General features: G+C 38.4%; 1 protein-coding gene across 1 annotated transcript in view; it reads right to left on the bottom strand.

Annotated features, from left to right (window-relative positions):
- srgap2 (SLIT-ROBO Rho GTPase activating protein 2) overlaps positions 1 to 14,290 on the bottom strand; it is a 109,730-nt gene that overhangs the window by 8,452 nt on the left and 86,988 nt on the right. The window contains exons 15-22 of the mRNA XM_088337798.1: positions 13,373 to 13,507; positions 10,860 to 10,965; positions 9,645 to 9,869; positions 7,480 to 7,562; positions 5,478 to 5,676; positions 3,571 to 3,708; positions 1,943 to 2,153; positions 1,751 to 1,861 (exon numbers count right to left, since the gene is read on the bottom strand). Coding sequence (XP_088193924.1) covers positions 1,751 to 1,861; positions 1,943 to 2,153; positions 3,571 to 3,708; positions 5,478 to 5,676; positions 7,480 to 7,562; positions 9,645 to 9,869; positions 10,860 to 10,965; positions 13,373 to 13,507 — 1,208 coding nt within the window. The remainder of the gene's footprint in view (positions 1 to 1,750; positions 1,862 to 1,942; positions 2,154 to 3,570; positions 3,709 to 5,477; positions 5,677 to 7,479; positions 7,563 to 9,644; positions 9,870 to 10,859; positions 10,966 to 13,372; positions 13,508 to 14,290) is intronic.

The raw sequence follows: 14,290 nt of genomic DNA, 5'->3' as shown, positions 1-14,290 counted from the left end.
ATAATAACTAATGATAAGTATGTAAGCATCTGGTGAAGGTCGTGGGATGACGTTGTTGCCGGGGCAGACGACCTTCATGAGATAACTTAACTTTGAGAACACTATAAAAGCCAATGTTGAACGTCTGTAACTTTGAATGTGTCCCGAATGCAATAAAAAGCGCGTTCCCTTTTTGTCATATCTCTTCTCCGCGTATTTTTTGGGGCGACGCTCTCTCCAAAATAAGTGGCACCCAACTTAAAACGAAGTAGTTGTATGTCAATTAATTTGAAATTTTCTGAGCAGTATTCAAGTCAGTTGAATAGTTGAGATTTAAAAACTCGTTCATGTTTCGAAATCTGAGGCAATCAATGCAGAACATCCGTTTAAAATTAAGACATTTACGCTCATGCATAGACGCACGAAATTCAAAAGATGACACTTTATTTACTTTTTTAAAGAACTCCGCCATTTTATATTTGCCGTCATGTAGGTTTTAGATCAGGGGGTGGTGTCATAATAGTCTGTGGTTTGCAATAATCTGTGGTCTGTGCAGCTCTTTGAGACACTTTGTGATTAAGGGCGTAACAAATAAAAATGACATGACTTGACTTGACATTTATGTCTGGATGTCTTCACCAAGTGCTACTAACATCCAGAAATTGTTGCTAAAGTATGCATTGCCTCTGGCTCTACCTAATGGCGAAAGGGTGCAAATGCTCAACACAAAATGTACAAAGTTTCTGTAATGCAGTGAGATTAGCACATCCGCTTGACAGTCCCCAGTTCGAGACCGGGTGGAAACTTACATTGGCTAGGAGAGGAATGGGCGCCACCAGGCTGTACTTGCCCAAGACATAACACAGGAAAAGGTGACCCCACGACCTGTATGCTTAACAGATCCAACCAACCAAGCGTAAAAAAAAAAATCAACTGCTGTGGTGATCGCGGGAAATGCATTATTGCACAAATAGGTTTTCAATGCTTTCAAAAATCTAAATTGTAATGGTATGCTACAAAAAAATGTCAATTGTGTCATGTCACATTGTCAAAAGTATAATCTTAATGCCACTGCTGCATTTGTGTTGTTCATTTGAGGCAGAAAGAGCAAGATAAAAGGGCTGCCATGCATGAAATAAACCCCTCCTGGGCCCCCACATTCAGTAATAGTCATCTGGGTATAAGGGATTGCGGCCAAAACAGTGCAGTTCATTTTAGGTGAGCCACGATGACTTGCTTCAGTGGCCTAAACCTGAAGAAAATGCGCTTTGCTGGATCCTGTGGTCCCAGCAATAGTCGACCAGGGATAACGGATCGCGACCACAACTCTGTATTCCATTTTAGGTGGGAAGGAAGGACACGACTCCCTCCGGAAGGGCCTTCTGCCGCTCCCCACTTGCAGCATTATGTAGTTGGCGATAATGGATCATGGCAACACGAGCACAGTTCACTTTTTGGAGGGCAGAACGGCAGAATAAGCCCAGACCTGACAAAAATGCGCTTTGTTGGCCCACGCTCGCCACAATGCGCAATTGAAGATAATGGATCGTGGAATATTTTTCAACCTGAGGCCGAAAATTACAAAGCGTTAAGTAGCGAGAGATTACAGCAAATCATGTATCAAATTCATCGGTTGTGTAATTTAGTTGTCTCAGTGAGAGATTTTTTAATGGTATCATTCGGAAAAATAAAATACGTAAAACAAGGATACTTGATGCTAGGCAGAATACATAAAAAACGATCCTCAAAGTCAGAACCGAGTGAGGGCTACCTGTGAGCTGTGGTCCACCTGAGCAATGACCTCAGGTTCCAGTGGTCTGTGGTTGCTGAAACTCTTGGAGCGTCCCGCCGGAGTGGACTTTCGCAGTTGAGGACTTTCCACCTGAGTGTTTGTGCACGCATCACGAATTTTAGGCACAATAAAAACTGGAATCCGAGTTACAGTATTTCGGGATTACAGTACCTTGGTCTTGAGCGAAGAATGCCGTGTGATGGAATTGAGGATGCTGTGAGCGCTGACGGGGCGCTTGTCTGCGGATTCCTTCACCAGGGCTCCGCCCACAGGAAGTGAAGTGGTTCTGACTCCGCCCACACCGCCGGACGACCCCAGACTGTCGCTGTCCGAACTTCGGAATGTTCTCCTGATGCTCCCAGACTCTGGACGTTTTCTCATCCTGAATCGGTAGATTTCAACTCATTATACATGCTTTTTTTTTTTTTTTTTTTTTTACTATTTTTTAACACTTAAACTCTCATGTTGCTTAAATCGACAGTATCAATTTTTACTTATGATATTTGGTCATCGTAGCTGATTGGGCAAAACTGGTTCATAATTTTGCTGTCATTTGTGTTATTACTACATTTTCTCTCTGCTTTACAAGTTTTACGTTTTCCTTTTTTTTTCAGAAAAATAACAAAAAATAATACTTCCAATAAGCAAAGATTATCTGCCAGAAGAACTTTAAAAATATGTTACCGCAATCTAATTTGTATGCATAAGATTTGTACTGCTTTTGCATTACTTCATTAAACAAAATATGTTATTAATTATACTTTACTACTTAGTATAAGAGACAAAAAATAGTCATCTGAAGCCAAATACTGATAAGGATGAATGCATTGGGAGTTATGTGCAAAATTGTTACTTTATTTATTTTGATTATTTATTGCAGTGCAATCCTAAACATCTCTGTAGATCAAAATAAGTCATGAAATATACTTTATGACTTCATGAGAAGATAGTTACTGTACATTTCATTTCATTTTACAGTATATGCGCGCATAAAAGCCGAATTTGGAACTATCAAATACTATACAGAAATCCGGCGTCGGCCTAAATGCACATATGATAAAATGAACACAGGTAAAACGGGAATAGCCACCCAAGCATGAATGTGTTTGAGGGACCACATCTCATTTTATAGCGATCTAGCGTGTTTTATTGTCTTTTTTGTTGAAAATGGTGACAAATCAATCGCGTTGAAGAAGGAAATGATTGTGAAAGTGGTGTAGGAGTCTCTGCCATCGAAGTGCTGCTTAAAGGTAGAGTACAATGTTTAAAATTGTTTTTTAATTTTTATCTTTATTACTAGTGGATTCGTCTTGAGTATTTACGCAATTATATATTAATATAAGGTACACGTTTTAAACATATGAATATTTTGGGAATGTTATTTTATTGAAAAAGTTTTAGGGGGTATACAGTAGTATATGAAAAGAAAAAGGAAAGCTAAATTTGCTGCCACCACCTGCTATGGATGAATGTTAGCGTTACAATAAACCGGTAGGCGCCTTGCATGGCTGACTCCCTATTGGTGTGTAGGTGTGTGTGTGTGTGTGTGTGTGAATGGGTAAGTGTGAAGCACATTGTAAAGCGCTTTGGGAGATCTTCATTGACTTCAAAAGTGCTATATAAATGCAGACCATTTACCATTTTACTCTGCAGGAAGAGAGCAAAGATACTGAACAATGGCATGATTTATTTGCATATATATATATTTGGGCAATTTCCTGTGGAATACAAAACATGGTTTCATGGAATCTTTTACAGTGTGTGAAAGAAAAAAGCCCAGCTTCTCCGCCAAAACATACTTGTTGAGGTTAGCCAGATAGATGTCGGCGACGTGAGCGCCCGTTGGAGATGCGGCGCTTCCTCGCATGGAAACTCGTTCTTCTAGTTGCTCCCTGCCATCCAAGTCCGATTTTGGGCTTCCGCGACCGCCCCCGCTCCTGAAAACAAAACGAAAATCAGATATGTGACTTTGGATCGGAGTCCTTTTTTAAATCTATTTTTAGTCTATTTTTTTTTTCAAAAAATCATGTATCAAGGGCAGCACGGTGGAGCAGTGGTTAGCGCATGTGCGGCACAGTTCTGAGGTCATGAGATCGAACCTCCTGTGTCGAGTTTGCATGTTCTCCCCGTGCTTGCGTGGGTTTTTTCCAGGCACTCTGGTTTCCTCCCACATTTCAAAAACATGCATGTCAGGTTAATTGTCTGGTCCAAATTGTCCCTAGGTGTGAATGAGCGAGTGAGTTGTCTGTCCCTGTGTGCCCTGCGACTGGCTGGCAACCTGTTCAGGATGTCCCCTGCTCACTGCCCGAAAATAGCTGGGATGGGCTCCAGGATCCCCGTAACCCTACTGTGGATAAGCAGTGCAGATAATGTATGGATGGATGATGTATCAAAGAGAGTTTGAAATCAGGCTGACTCCGGAATAATTCCCCTTGAAAAGGCCGATGAGTGCTAAACTGTAATTCTTCTTGTGAGAAATCTCGATAACATTATTATGGTGAATTCTAAAAATCGCATTCATTGGAAAACTGCCTGATTGATGTGTCTGTACCTATGGAAATGTAAACATATTTGATAAATAATGAAAAATCCAATAATTAAGAAATAATGTCATGATTGAATTTATTCATGAAAAATAAATTTAAAGATAATTAATAATGGATTAAAAATAAAAAAATAACTACCCCAATAACAATCTGTAAAAAATAATAAAACATTCAACAAAATAAAAATGAAGATATAAAATAAAATATAAAATAAAAGACAATACATAATTATTTCAATGAAATAAAAAATGTGATTAACATACTTAATAAAAAATAATTAACATGAAAATTAAAAAATGAATAAATAAAGAAAGAAAACAAAGTAAGTCAAAACATACTTAAAACAAAACAAAATGTTAATGATACATATACAAATTGTATTCATTAATAACTAAATAAAAAGATGAAAGAAAAACTTAAATCAAATATGTACCTAACCCTAACCCCAAATTAAAACGAAATTTAAAAAACAATCAAGAACATACTTTAAATAAAAAACGAAAAATAAACAAAAAAACCCCAATAATCTAAAAATAAAAGAAATGAGAAATCATCATTGCAATAAAAACAAAAAACAAAAAATAAAATAATGAATTAAAAACAAAAGCTTAAGAGTACCGTATTTATTTGTGTATGTATTAGTGTATAATGTGTTGTTGTGACTTTTTAGGTGCAATCAATGTTTGATAAAGTATATACTTTTTTATATATTCATTTTTTTCTCATATTTATTTAATCACGTGTGTATGTATTTATTATTGCCAGATGTTCAAATCGTTGTACAATAAAGTATGTTTATTCATGGATTCATTTAGGTATTATTGCCACATGTATGGTGTTATTGTCAAATCAATGTTCAATTACGTATATTTATAATATTTATTCATCATTCTATTTATTTGTTTTCTTGTGTGATTATTTATTCATGCGTTTATCATTTAAGACGACATTATCCAATCCATTTTCAATAAAGCATTCAACAAAATATAACCGCTTGTCATGACTTTCGACACATGGACGTGATCGGACTGGGGGGCATAAAACGGTTGTAAATGAAGGGGGAAAAAGCGGTTTTTATGACAAGTTTGCAGATTTTTTTTTTTTGCCACAATTGACAGCCAAATGAAAAAATTCAAACAAACAAAAAGAAGACTTCTTACGTATCTTGTAGCAGGATGTACTGATGGGGGACCAGTCCGTCCACACCGTTGTGGCGTCCTTCCCACCAGTCGTCGGAAGCCCGTTGATAAAGCAGAAGCGAGGCGCCCTTTTTAAAGGAAAGTTCGCGTCCCGTCCGGCCGGAGTAGTCGAAACGGGCCACCGCCTCCACTGCCTCAGACTCTGAAAGCAACAATTTGCCTGACCGTGATGAGAGGATGACGGATGGCGGGAAAAAGGAGAGAGAAGCCAGAATGATAGAGAGATTAGTCATGCTAGCTTGGGTGCTTGCAAACATTTCACAAAGCGGCATGCAGAGGCAGAAGATGAGCTGGTTGAAAATACAGGGTTTGTACACCTTTTTCCAAATACAAGCACTTTTAATGACTTTCAAAGCCAATTTTTTACTTTTTACTGTACCATTAAAAAAAATATATCGGATGTGCATCATATATTATGTAGATCCACAAACATATAGTTTTCACCGAGACATCATTTTTAGATCTTGAGTAAATCTCGAATATATTTGTGGAGCTGAACAATACCGGTGTATTTATTTGGGTAAAATGTAGCTAACATTTTCAGTTGCAGGAAGTTCTTCCCATTACAATTCACCACTGGGAAACACTACCTTCATTTTTTTGCATGGCCCATAATAAACGTCCAGAATTGATACGCAATACCAGTGTTTGAAACTCATGACAGAAAGTTACCGGACACCGGGGCAGACAACTCTGGAAAGTTGCCTGCCCAGCCATAAAGTTGCCTGCCCCATTTTTCACAACTTGAAACAGAATAAGACGACTAATCGCAAAAAAACAAAAAAAACAAAAAAAATTGTTGAAAAGTATTCAGGCTTGATAATCAGAATATATAACAGAACAACACTTTAAAATTAAGTTTATTATAACTTATAACATTCATTGCATGTATATGAAATCACTATTTTCCATCTGCCATCAGTATGAACCTGTATTTACTCATCTTCATTCATGCAATGTTTGCGTTGCCTCGTCCCCCACAAGCCACGTGAACTCTCTCCACGATGCTTTTAATGTACCTTTACGTTTTGTAGCGTCATCAATTTTGCTAGCTTCTTTTGAATCCTTCTGGGGCAGAGGTTTTGGCTTAATTCCTAACCACTTATCCATTTTTCTTGTGTTCTCTGTGCGTCTACTTTGGAAAATGATATGCTAATGCCTGACCTTATAACGCTCGGGGAAGTCCGGAAAAACGAAGTTATTCGATGCAGGCTACTGATCGGCTGCAGAGTATGCAGATTGCCAAACGAACCGAAATTCGGAAATTTCCAAACCGAACAAAGATTTCAAAATCGGAATAAAGAAAACGTTTTATTTGAAAAAAATTCCCCTTGAAAAAGTGGTTGGCCACCCAAGCGGAGACGTTTTGAAAAGTTGTATGCCCGACGTAAAAGATGCACGCCCCGGGCGTCCAAGCAGACGTTATTTCAGACACTGGTAATACACATTTCATAGTGCCTTGAACATGCACCTCTCCTCTTGGGTGTAGGACAATGCCATAAAAAACGAATGCCAGCTGCTGTTAATCGTGAGTGAAGAAAAAAATGCAATGGCAAAGAGAAGCCACCAGAGAGCAGTGCCTGCGTCATTTTGAAGCAGTCTTGTTGTGAAACATTAAAACAATTTCAAGCATTTACACGCACTTCACCAGAAATTCAAGCACGTTTTAGTCCATAAAATCACTACATTACTATTTCAGCATCTCTGAGTATTTCAAGCACCCGTGCGAACCCTGAAAAGATTTCAGTTGCAAAGAACTTGGTAGCAATGCTCGTTTGCGCAAAAAAGGTAAAAGTCGACTGTTACGCATCCATGCATTGCAAACAAAAGAAATCAGCCCATTGGCCAAACGTTTTTCTCATTTTAAGTATATTTTTTTCTTATTTGAAGACAATCTATTAAGAAATGAGAAAATGAATATTAAAAGCAAATTTTTGTCAATCACTCATTTTTAGACACGTACCATCTTCGCTATTGTTGCGGCTAATGGAAGCAGTGTCGGGGGCCGGCTCTTGCACCACGGGGGGCTCGCAGTGTGGACTGTCACTGAAGAAAAGACAAATGAATATCGAATGTCAATTAACACAGAATGGAATGCATATAATAATGAATCTCTCCTATGAACCGTTGTGGAAAAAAACTATTCTATCTACCTTGGTCATATCCCTAAAAAACCGAAAGGTCTCGCAAACCCTAGTTATAGGGTCACTAAATGTGAGAGGATGTGGAAGTAAAGCGACCGAATGGAAGAGAGAGGAGATCAGAAGGATGATGACTAAAAGGAAGGTTGATGTGTTAGCCTTGAGTGGAAAAAAACTGCTTACTGTAAAATATTCTAGTAAAATACTGCAAGAATTAACAACTGCTTTTTCATGTTATGAACTGATTACTGTGTTTTCCGGAACATAAAGTGCACTAGATTATAAAGAGCAGCTTGTGATGACCGGTTGAAGCCAAAGGCTTATAAGAAACCCGTCCCCAGAGTAACTTTGGACGCTTCTGAAATTCAGAATGACTTCAGAAGAGATTAAACTAAGATTAAAGACGTAAAATCTTCAGATTTAATAACATATTTAATCATTTATTGAATAGGACATGAACTAATGATATGCATTCTGCTTTCACCACCGAAAGAGATGGATTCCTTCATTAATTGTAACATATTATTGTAATTATGCATTTCCAATTGTAATTACAGTGATGTTTTTCAATATAAATGAACTAAATTCAACTTATTTTCCAAAGACATCCCTTCAATTCTGAACTGAGGCTTAAACTCGCTAGAGAAAAAAAAATCAGTACTGAAAAGTAATAATTTTAGGTGTAGGTAGTCTAACATTTCTTTCTATCAATCATGAATTTTTTAGATCTATTTTTGAGTGCGTTTTTATCTCAGTCATTACCAGCCCAGGATAAAACAAATCTTTGATGTCTTTAGCTGCGAATGGCAGAACACGAATTAGACCTCAGACATCCATACCCGTAAAAGAGTGAATGATTTTATATTTCTGCACCTAATATCTATGCAGAGCTGCTAAACACTGAAAATTCGAATTGTGATTTTTTTGGGAGTAGCATTTATAAACGCCATTTTTAACCTGTGGTTACTGCAAGTGTCTAACAGATGGCACCAAGGACATTGTCAATTAAAGAAGAGAAATCCGCATTACAGACGCTTCCCTACATATGACCATTCGACTTGGGAAAAACGGTCGAGACGAAAAAAAAATTCGGGATGTCAAAAAATATCCTGACATTCCTTTAAGTTATATTTTCTATTGTGTGCACCTTTTTTCGGAGTAAAGGACTGTAGTGATTCTTTCCGCCGCTACCGGCGTGTGGCGCTTTGAGAGCTTCCACCCCGAAGAAGAAATCCGCTTCCTCTTCCTAGGTCGTGTCTAAACATTCTATACTGTATCTCCAACGCGCTAGGAACTTTGACATTTTTATTGTTTAATATCTGGTGCATCCATTCAATTTGGTTGGTGTAAAGTGTAAAGAAGAGGTGAGCCGTTTATTTTGAAATGAAAGTGGAATAAGAAAGATTGATGCGGTTGAGAAAATGGTTGGATCGCTTTTTTTCGCTGACTCTCTCCCATGGAGGAGGAAGTAGCCTAACTCTTTGAGCCCATCTTCCAAAAGTAAGTCAAACTTCACTCGATTTATCTTTATAGAGCATATTATTTTATGAAGTGTTTATTTTTAGTATAAAACAATACAGGTTACAAACTTTAAACATAAAAAATATAGCACAGAAGAAACTCACGAACGATCGTCCGGAACCTCTATTTCGCAAAGTAGGTCAGCATCTGTATTTGATTAGTTTATTTTCTAATTTCCTTAGTTTGGGTAAAACATGGGTAATTCGTAATTTGCTACAAAATGGCGTAGTAAACTCCAAAAGATTTGTAATCTATGCCTAATACTGCACTCAAAAAACTTAACAGCGTCATCAACCCAGCCCAGAACATTATCGGGTGCTACCTGTCCAGTCCGGAATTTCTAATTCTTTATAATTACTGCTCCATTAAAGAGTTAAACATAAAAGCTGTTGTAGAATTTGAATACATTAAAATAGTTTGTTACAGTTTACCACTTGCCCACTACAGACAATTATCAAGTACTGACCAGAAGTCGTGGGCAGCTCCGGGGACGACGTAGACGGGGCCCTGCAGTTCCTGCGCCCCGGGAAAGATGTCGTGGTGGTGGATGATGATGGTTTTGATCAGTTCGTTGACGTGGGCCTGGCAGGAGACCTGATCGTGGCCCTCAGGAACAGACATCAGCGTGGGGCCGAAGCAGATGGCCAGGTTGTAAGGGTCCATCATGTTGTCCTCGCTGTACTGGGACAAACTAGGACAAAGGAAAAAAACAACAGAACTGGTCAGAACTGCTGGAAATTGCTAACTTTAGCAGCTAGCGGGTGAAGCTACTAAAAAGGCAAGTAAGAGTTTGATAACATGAGTGGCTAGAGAATATAACAGTCGAAAAAAACTCAATCATGACTTGACATCCACCATTTTATGTCCTGCTCCATGGACATAAATTGATAAATTACTTTTAAATACTGCACATTGAACTGCTATAAACCAAAGAGGTTCATCTTGAGAACATTTTTGTTGTGACAAGGCTTAAATCGTATGGATGATTTCAAATAGCTGCATAAAAATTGCTATTTATTATTATTATTATTATTATGTGTTTCTTCTTTTTTATGTTTGAATGGGATAATATATCGATGTATATTTTATAACGAAATGTGACCTATTAGGAATTTTTTACTGCAAAAAGGAAAATGGTGGAAAATGCCTGAATTCGCGGACCCAAGCGGCGTTTGATTTTATGACCCGCTGTAGAAGGCAAGTGACACTGAAGGATGAAGAAGATGCAGCTAACACCAACAATAGCTGCTAGCCAAAGCCTGCAGCCAAGAATCTAACATGAGTGGCTAGAGAAGGAAACCACGAAAGAAAGTGGACGATGCCCGAATCCTGGAACTAATCAACATTAGTTGACATGACCAGCTTTGGAAGGAGAGTGACACTGAAGGCTGAAGCAGGAGTTGCTAACAATAACAGCTAAAGCCAAGTGGCTAACACTAGAGGCTAGAGAAGGAAACAGTGTAAAAAACAAACTGAAAAAGGAAGCCTCTGGGTTATAGGAATCAACAACCGTCACATTTGGGCTTCAGCTGTGTGCGATAAATAGCCGTTCAGCGCTAACAGTACCACCAGTACAGCTTGTCTACGCAAAACGGCCATTCAGGCTCGTAGTAATAAGATGGCCGCCAAACATGTCACCTTTTTTAAGTTACGTGTGTGTGCGTGTGTCTTTTCAACTCACTGGTTGAGGAAGGCAAAGAGGTATCTCATGATAACAAGAGTCTTGCGGGAAAGGGGCTGCAGCACCTTCTTGATGTGGACGGCGCGCTCCTGCAAGCTCTCCATGGCTGAAACCAGAAAGGAACTTGAAGCAAAATTGAAAGATTTAAAACCCCCGCTCATGAATGTTCTTATCTCCGCTTTTTTTGATTATTGTAATTCTTTGCTCTCTGGAGTCCCCCAAAAGACCCTGAGCCTATTTTCATTCCACATATGAAAAGAAAAACTTAAATTGTTTGTTATAATATTGAAAGATTATACAGTAAAGTCTGTCAATTTCTGTCTCAGGGAAGCAAGGGGGTGCTGTTGCATGCTTTTATCTCCTCTTTTTTAGATTATTGTAATTCCTTGCTCTCTGAACTCCTTACAGCGAATATCACAAGCCTGTCTGTGCCCTTCTATTGTGTTATTTATTTTTACTTTATTTCTACTTAAAATGTTAAAAGTACAAACACATACCTGCCAACTTTTGAAAGTGAAAAAGCCTAGTAACTACGGTCAGGTCCAGGACGATGCCGTGTGGGGGGGAGATTGCGCTTGAATAATCGAAAGAAAGTTTAACGCTCAATAATGATATTAATAATGTATTTAATATAACAATGTCATAGAAAACCCTCAGTTTTTTTTTTCAATATTTGATACAATAAACATTTAATTTTTTATCATTGAAGTAACATTCAGTGTTGGTTTTCAATTTAATTTGGAAACTTTTTATTTGAGATATTCCAATATATTTGTGAGTGAATAATTATATAATTTTGATCAGTTTCGATATGAAACAATAATTTTCAATAAATTGCATAGTCAATTACCTCCGATGTATGGCGATGGAGATTTTTCGTTTTCCGGAGTTCCGTTTAGGGGAGAGGATGACGTCACACGCTAAGCCAGGAATCTGAGAGGTTAGCTCCAGTAGCTACCGGTTGCTCCAGGTAGCTACACGTAAGCGTGCGAGATGTGAGCCACGTTTCAGTAAAACACAGCAAACTGCACTCCCTGTACGCTTTGTCGTTGTTCGTCTGTCTTATTTGGTAGAGAGTTCACATTTACCATGATTACGGACGGCACAGAAGACTTATAACGCCGCTAGCCGCTTTGCCTTAGCTCCGGCACTGCCCCCTCATCACGCCAGCGCGAGATTTCTTCAGCGCAAGGACTTGATTCCTCGGATAAACGCATTTTTGTGCGTTAAACCCCATAACGATATGATAGAAAGTAATCCAAAGTGTAAGGGCGGCACCGAAGAGTTATTTTTTACCCAACCGTAACACCGTAGTGGGTTCAAGAAAACCGTACTCATTACGGTTTTACCGTAGTACTTGGCAGGTATGCAAACATATAACGTGGCTTGCGAAACTGTTTGGCCTTTTTGGACTTTGTGACCTTTTGCCACATTTCAGACTTCAAATATGAAGATATAAAACTATAATTTCTTGTGAGGCATCAGCAATAAGTGGGACACAATCATGAAGTAGAACAAACTTTGTTGGACACTCTGAACTTTTTTAACAAATAAAAAGTGGGTGTGCAAAATGATTAGGCCCCTTTACTTTCAGTGGACCAAACTCTGTCCAGAAGTTCAGTGAGGATCTCTGAATGATTATAAAGTAAGCTTAAATGTATTTGCTCAAAAGTGTGTATTTCTAATCAGTGGTGGCCCTTTTTACATTACCTAGTTTTCTTGTCTTTGTTTAAAAATGTACTGTTCCAGAGGGGGATGGTAATTTCTCTTTGATTCAGTACTTTTCCACCATTGTGACTTCAATAAAACACGGAGGCAGAAGGGGGGAGGGTCAGAAAGAGTTGGGCTGGCGAGCTGAAAGCAGGTAAAATTGCTTGCACCTTTGACCTTCTTTCTTTCTCCAATTGTAATTGTTAAGAAAACCCAACAACTCTTTGCCTGAATTTCCTTCTACGATTAGTCAATATATTTTCAGCTCTCCCACACGTAATTGGTCGCTTTAGACCCGACAGTGATTCAATGTTCATCTAAATGACTAACGATGATAAATGGAATCCACCTGTGAGTAATCAAGTCTCTGTATAAATGCACCTACACTGTGATAGTTCTCAGAGATATGTTTAAAGCGCAGAGAGCATCATGAAGAATGAGGAACACACCGGGCAGGTCCAAGATACTGTTGTGGAGAAGTTTAAAGATGGATTTGGATACAACAAGATTTCCCAAGCTTTAAACATCCCAAGGAACACTGTGCATGCAATAATATTGAAATGGAAGGAGTATCAGACCACTACTTTGCCATTTTCTGTGGGTGTGTGTCTTATTAGTTGACGTTCTGGGTTGTTGGGAGCGGGAAAAAAACGTTATATTTTCTTATTGTGCATTGATTATTTTTATAAAGTACTTTTTGGGAGTCTAAAAAGGCTACAAAAATAACCTTTATTTGATTCGAAATGTTCCTCGTGACCAGAACCGGCATATGAATCATAATAAAGGCGTAGGGTGACTCTTACAGACGCAGGAAATGAGGTCATGGAAGACTTCCTTGGGAAAAAGGGCCTGCTCAAGGCCTCGGAAGTACAGCTTGAGGACGCCGGCAATGGAGTCCATGTCGTGGTCGTTCTGGTCTCCCGCCAGCGGATCTTCGCCTGAAAGCAATCCGGTTTGTTAGCCGGCGGTGGGGGGGTTAGAAATTCAATTAATTCGATTTATTTGATCTTCTCAACCTGATACCTGGACCGTGCATTAGGAAAAGTAAATGTAATTTTCCCCACACATATTTATTAATTAATATACATACATGCTATATTTTCTGGACTATAAGGCGCACCTAATAACCCCATAATGGCCAGAAGTTTGAAAGTGCACCCTATAATCTGGTGTCCTGAAAGGCCGGAAATGTGGTGGATACAATTGAAAATGCATAGTAACAATTAAATGCCGCATATGGTAACTTTTCAGCCTTTAAGAAAACAGAGTGGTCTTAAAATGCCCTCTTGTGGTTAACATGTTAATAAAGGGTTCGTACACCTTTTTCATGGCAAAATCTTAGCACTTTTCAAGCACTTACAAGGAAATATTTCACAATTTTTTCAGTACCTTCAAAGAAAGAAAACCAATGTTTTGCTTGACCCTGATGACTAAAATAATGTTTTTTTGATGCTAGCACATACTCAGTGTTTTTTTGAGCTGTTCCCATCCATGATCTACAGTCTTTTTGTGTCAAATGGGCTGCTATAAACTGACATGAATTCTGCCTCAACGATGTTTGTGCAGCTTGGCTACGTCACACTTGTTTTCAAACACAGAAAGGGCTCTAACAAGTGTTGGGTAATAATCGAGTTAAACAATTGAGACAAAAAAATAATGTTTTATGTATAAAAAAGCTAAATTTGGACTAATTTTAATGATATTGATTACTCTGAACCAGT

This window comes from Urocampus carinirostris, chromosome 6 (genome assembly GCF_059441175.1).
Source record: "Urocampus carinirostris isolate Australia breed hairy pipefish chromosome 6, RoL_Ucar_1.0, whole genome shotgun sequence".
Taxonomy (NCBI): Eukaryota; Metazoa; Chordata; class Actinopteri; order Syngnathiformes; family Syngnathidae; genus Urocampus; species Urocampus carinirostris.
Note: the sequence above shows the minus strand (reverse complement) of the source record. Positions and strands in the feature narration are given on the sequence as shown.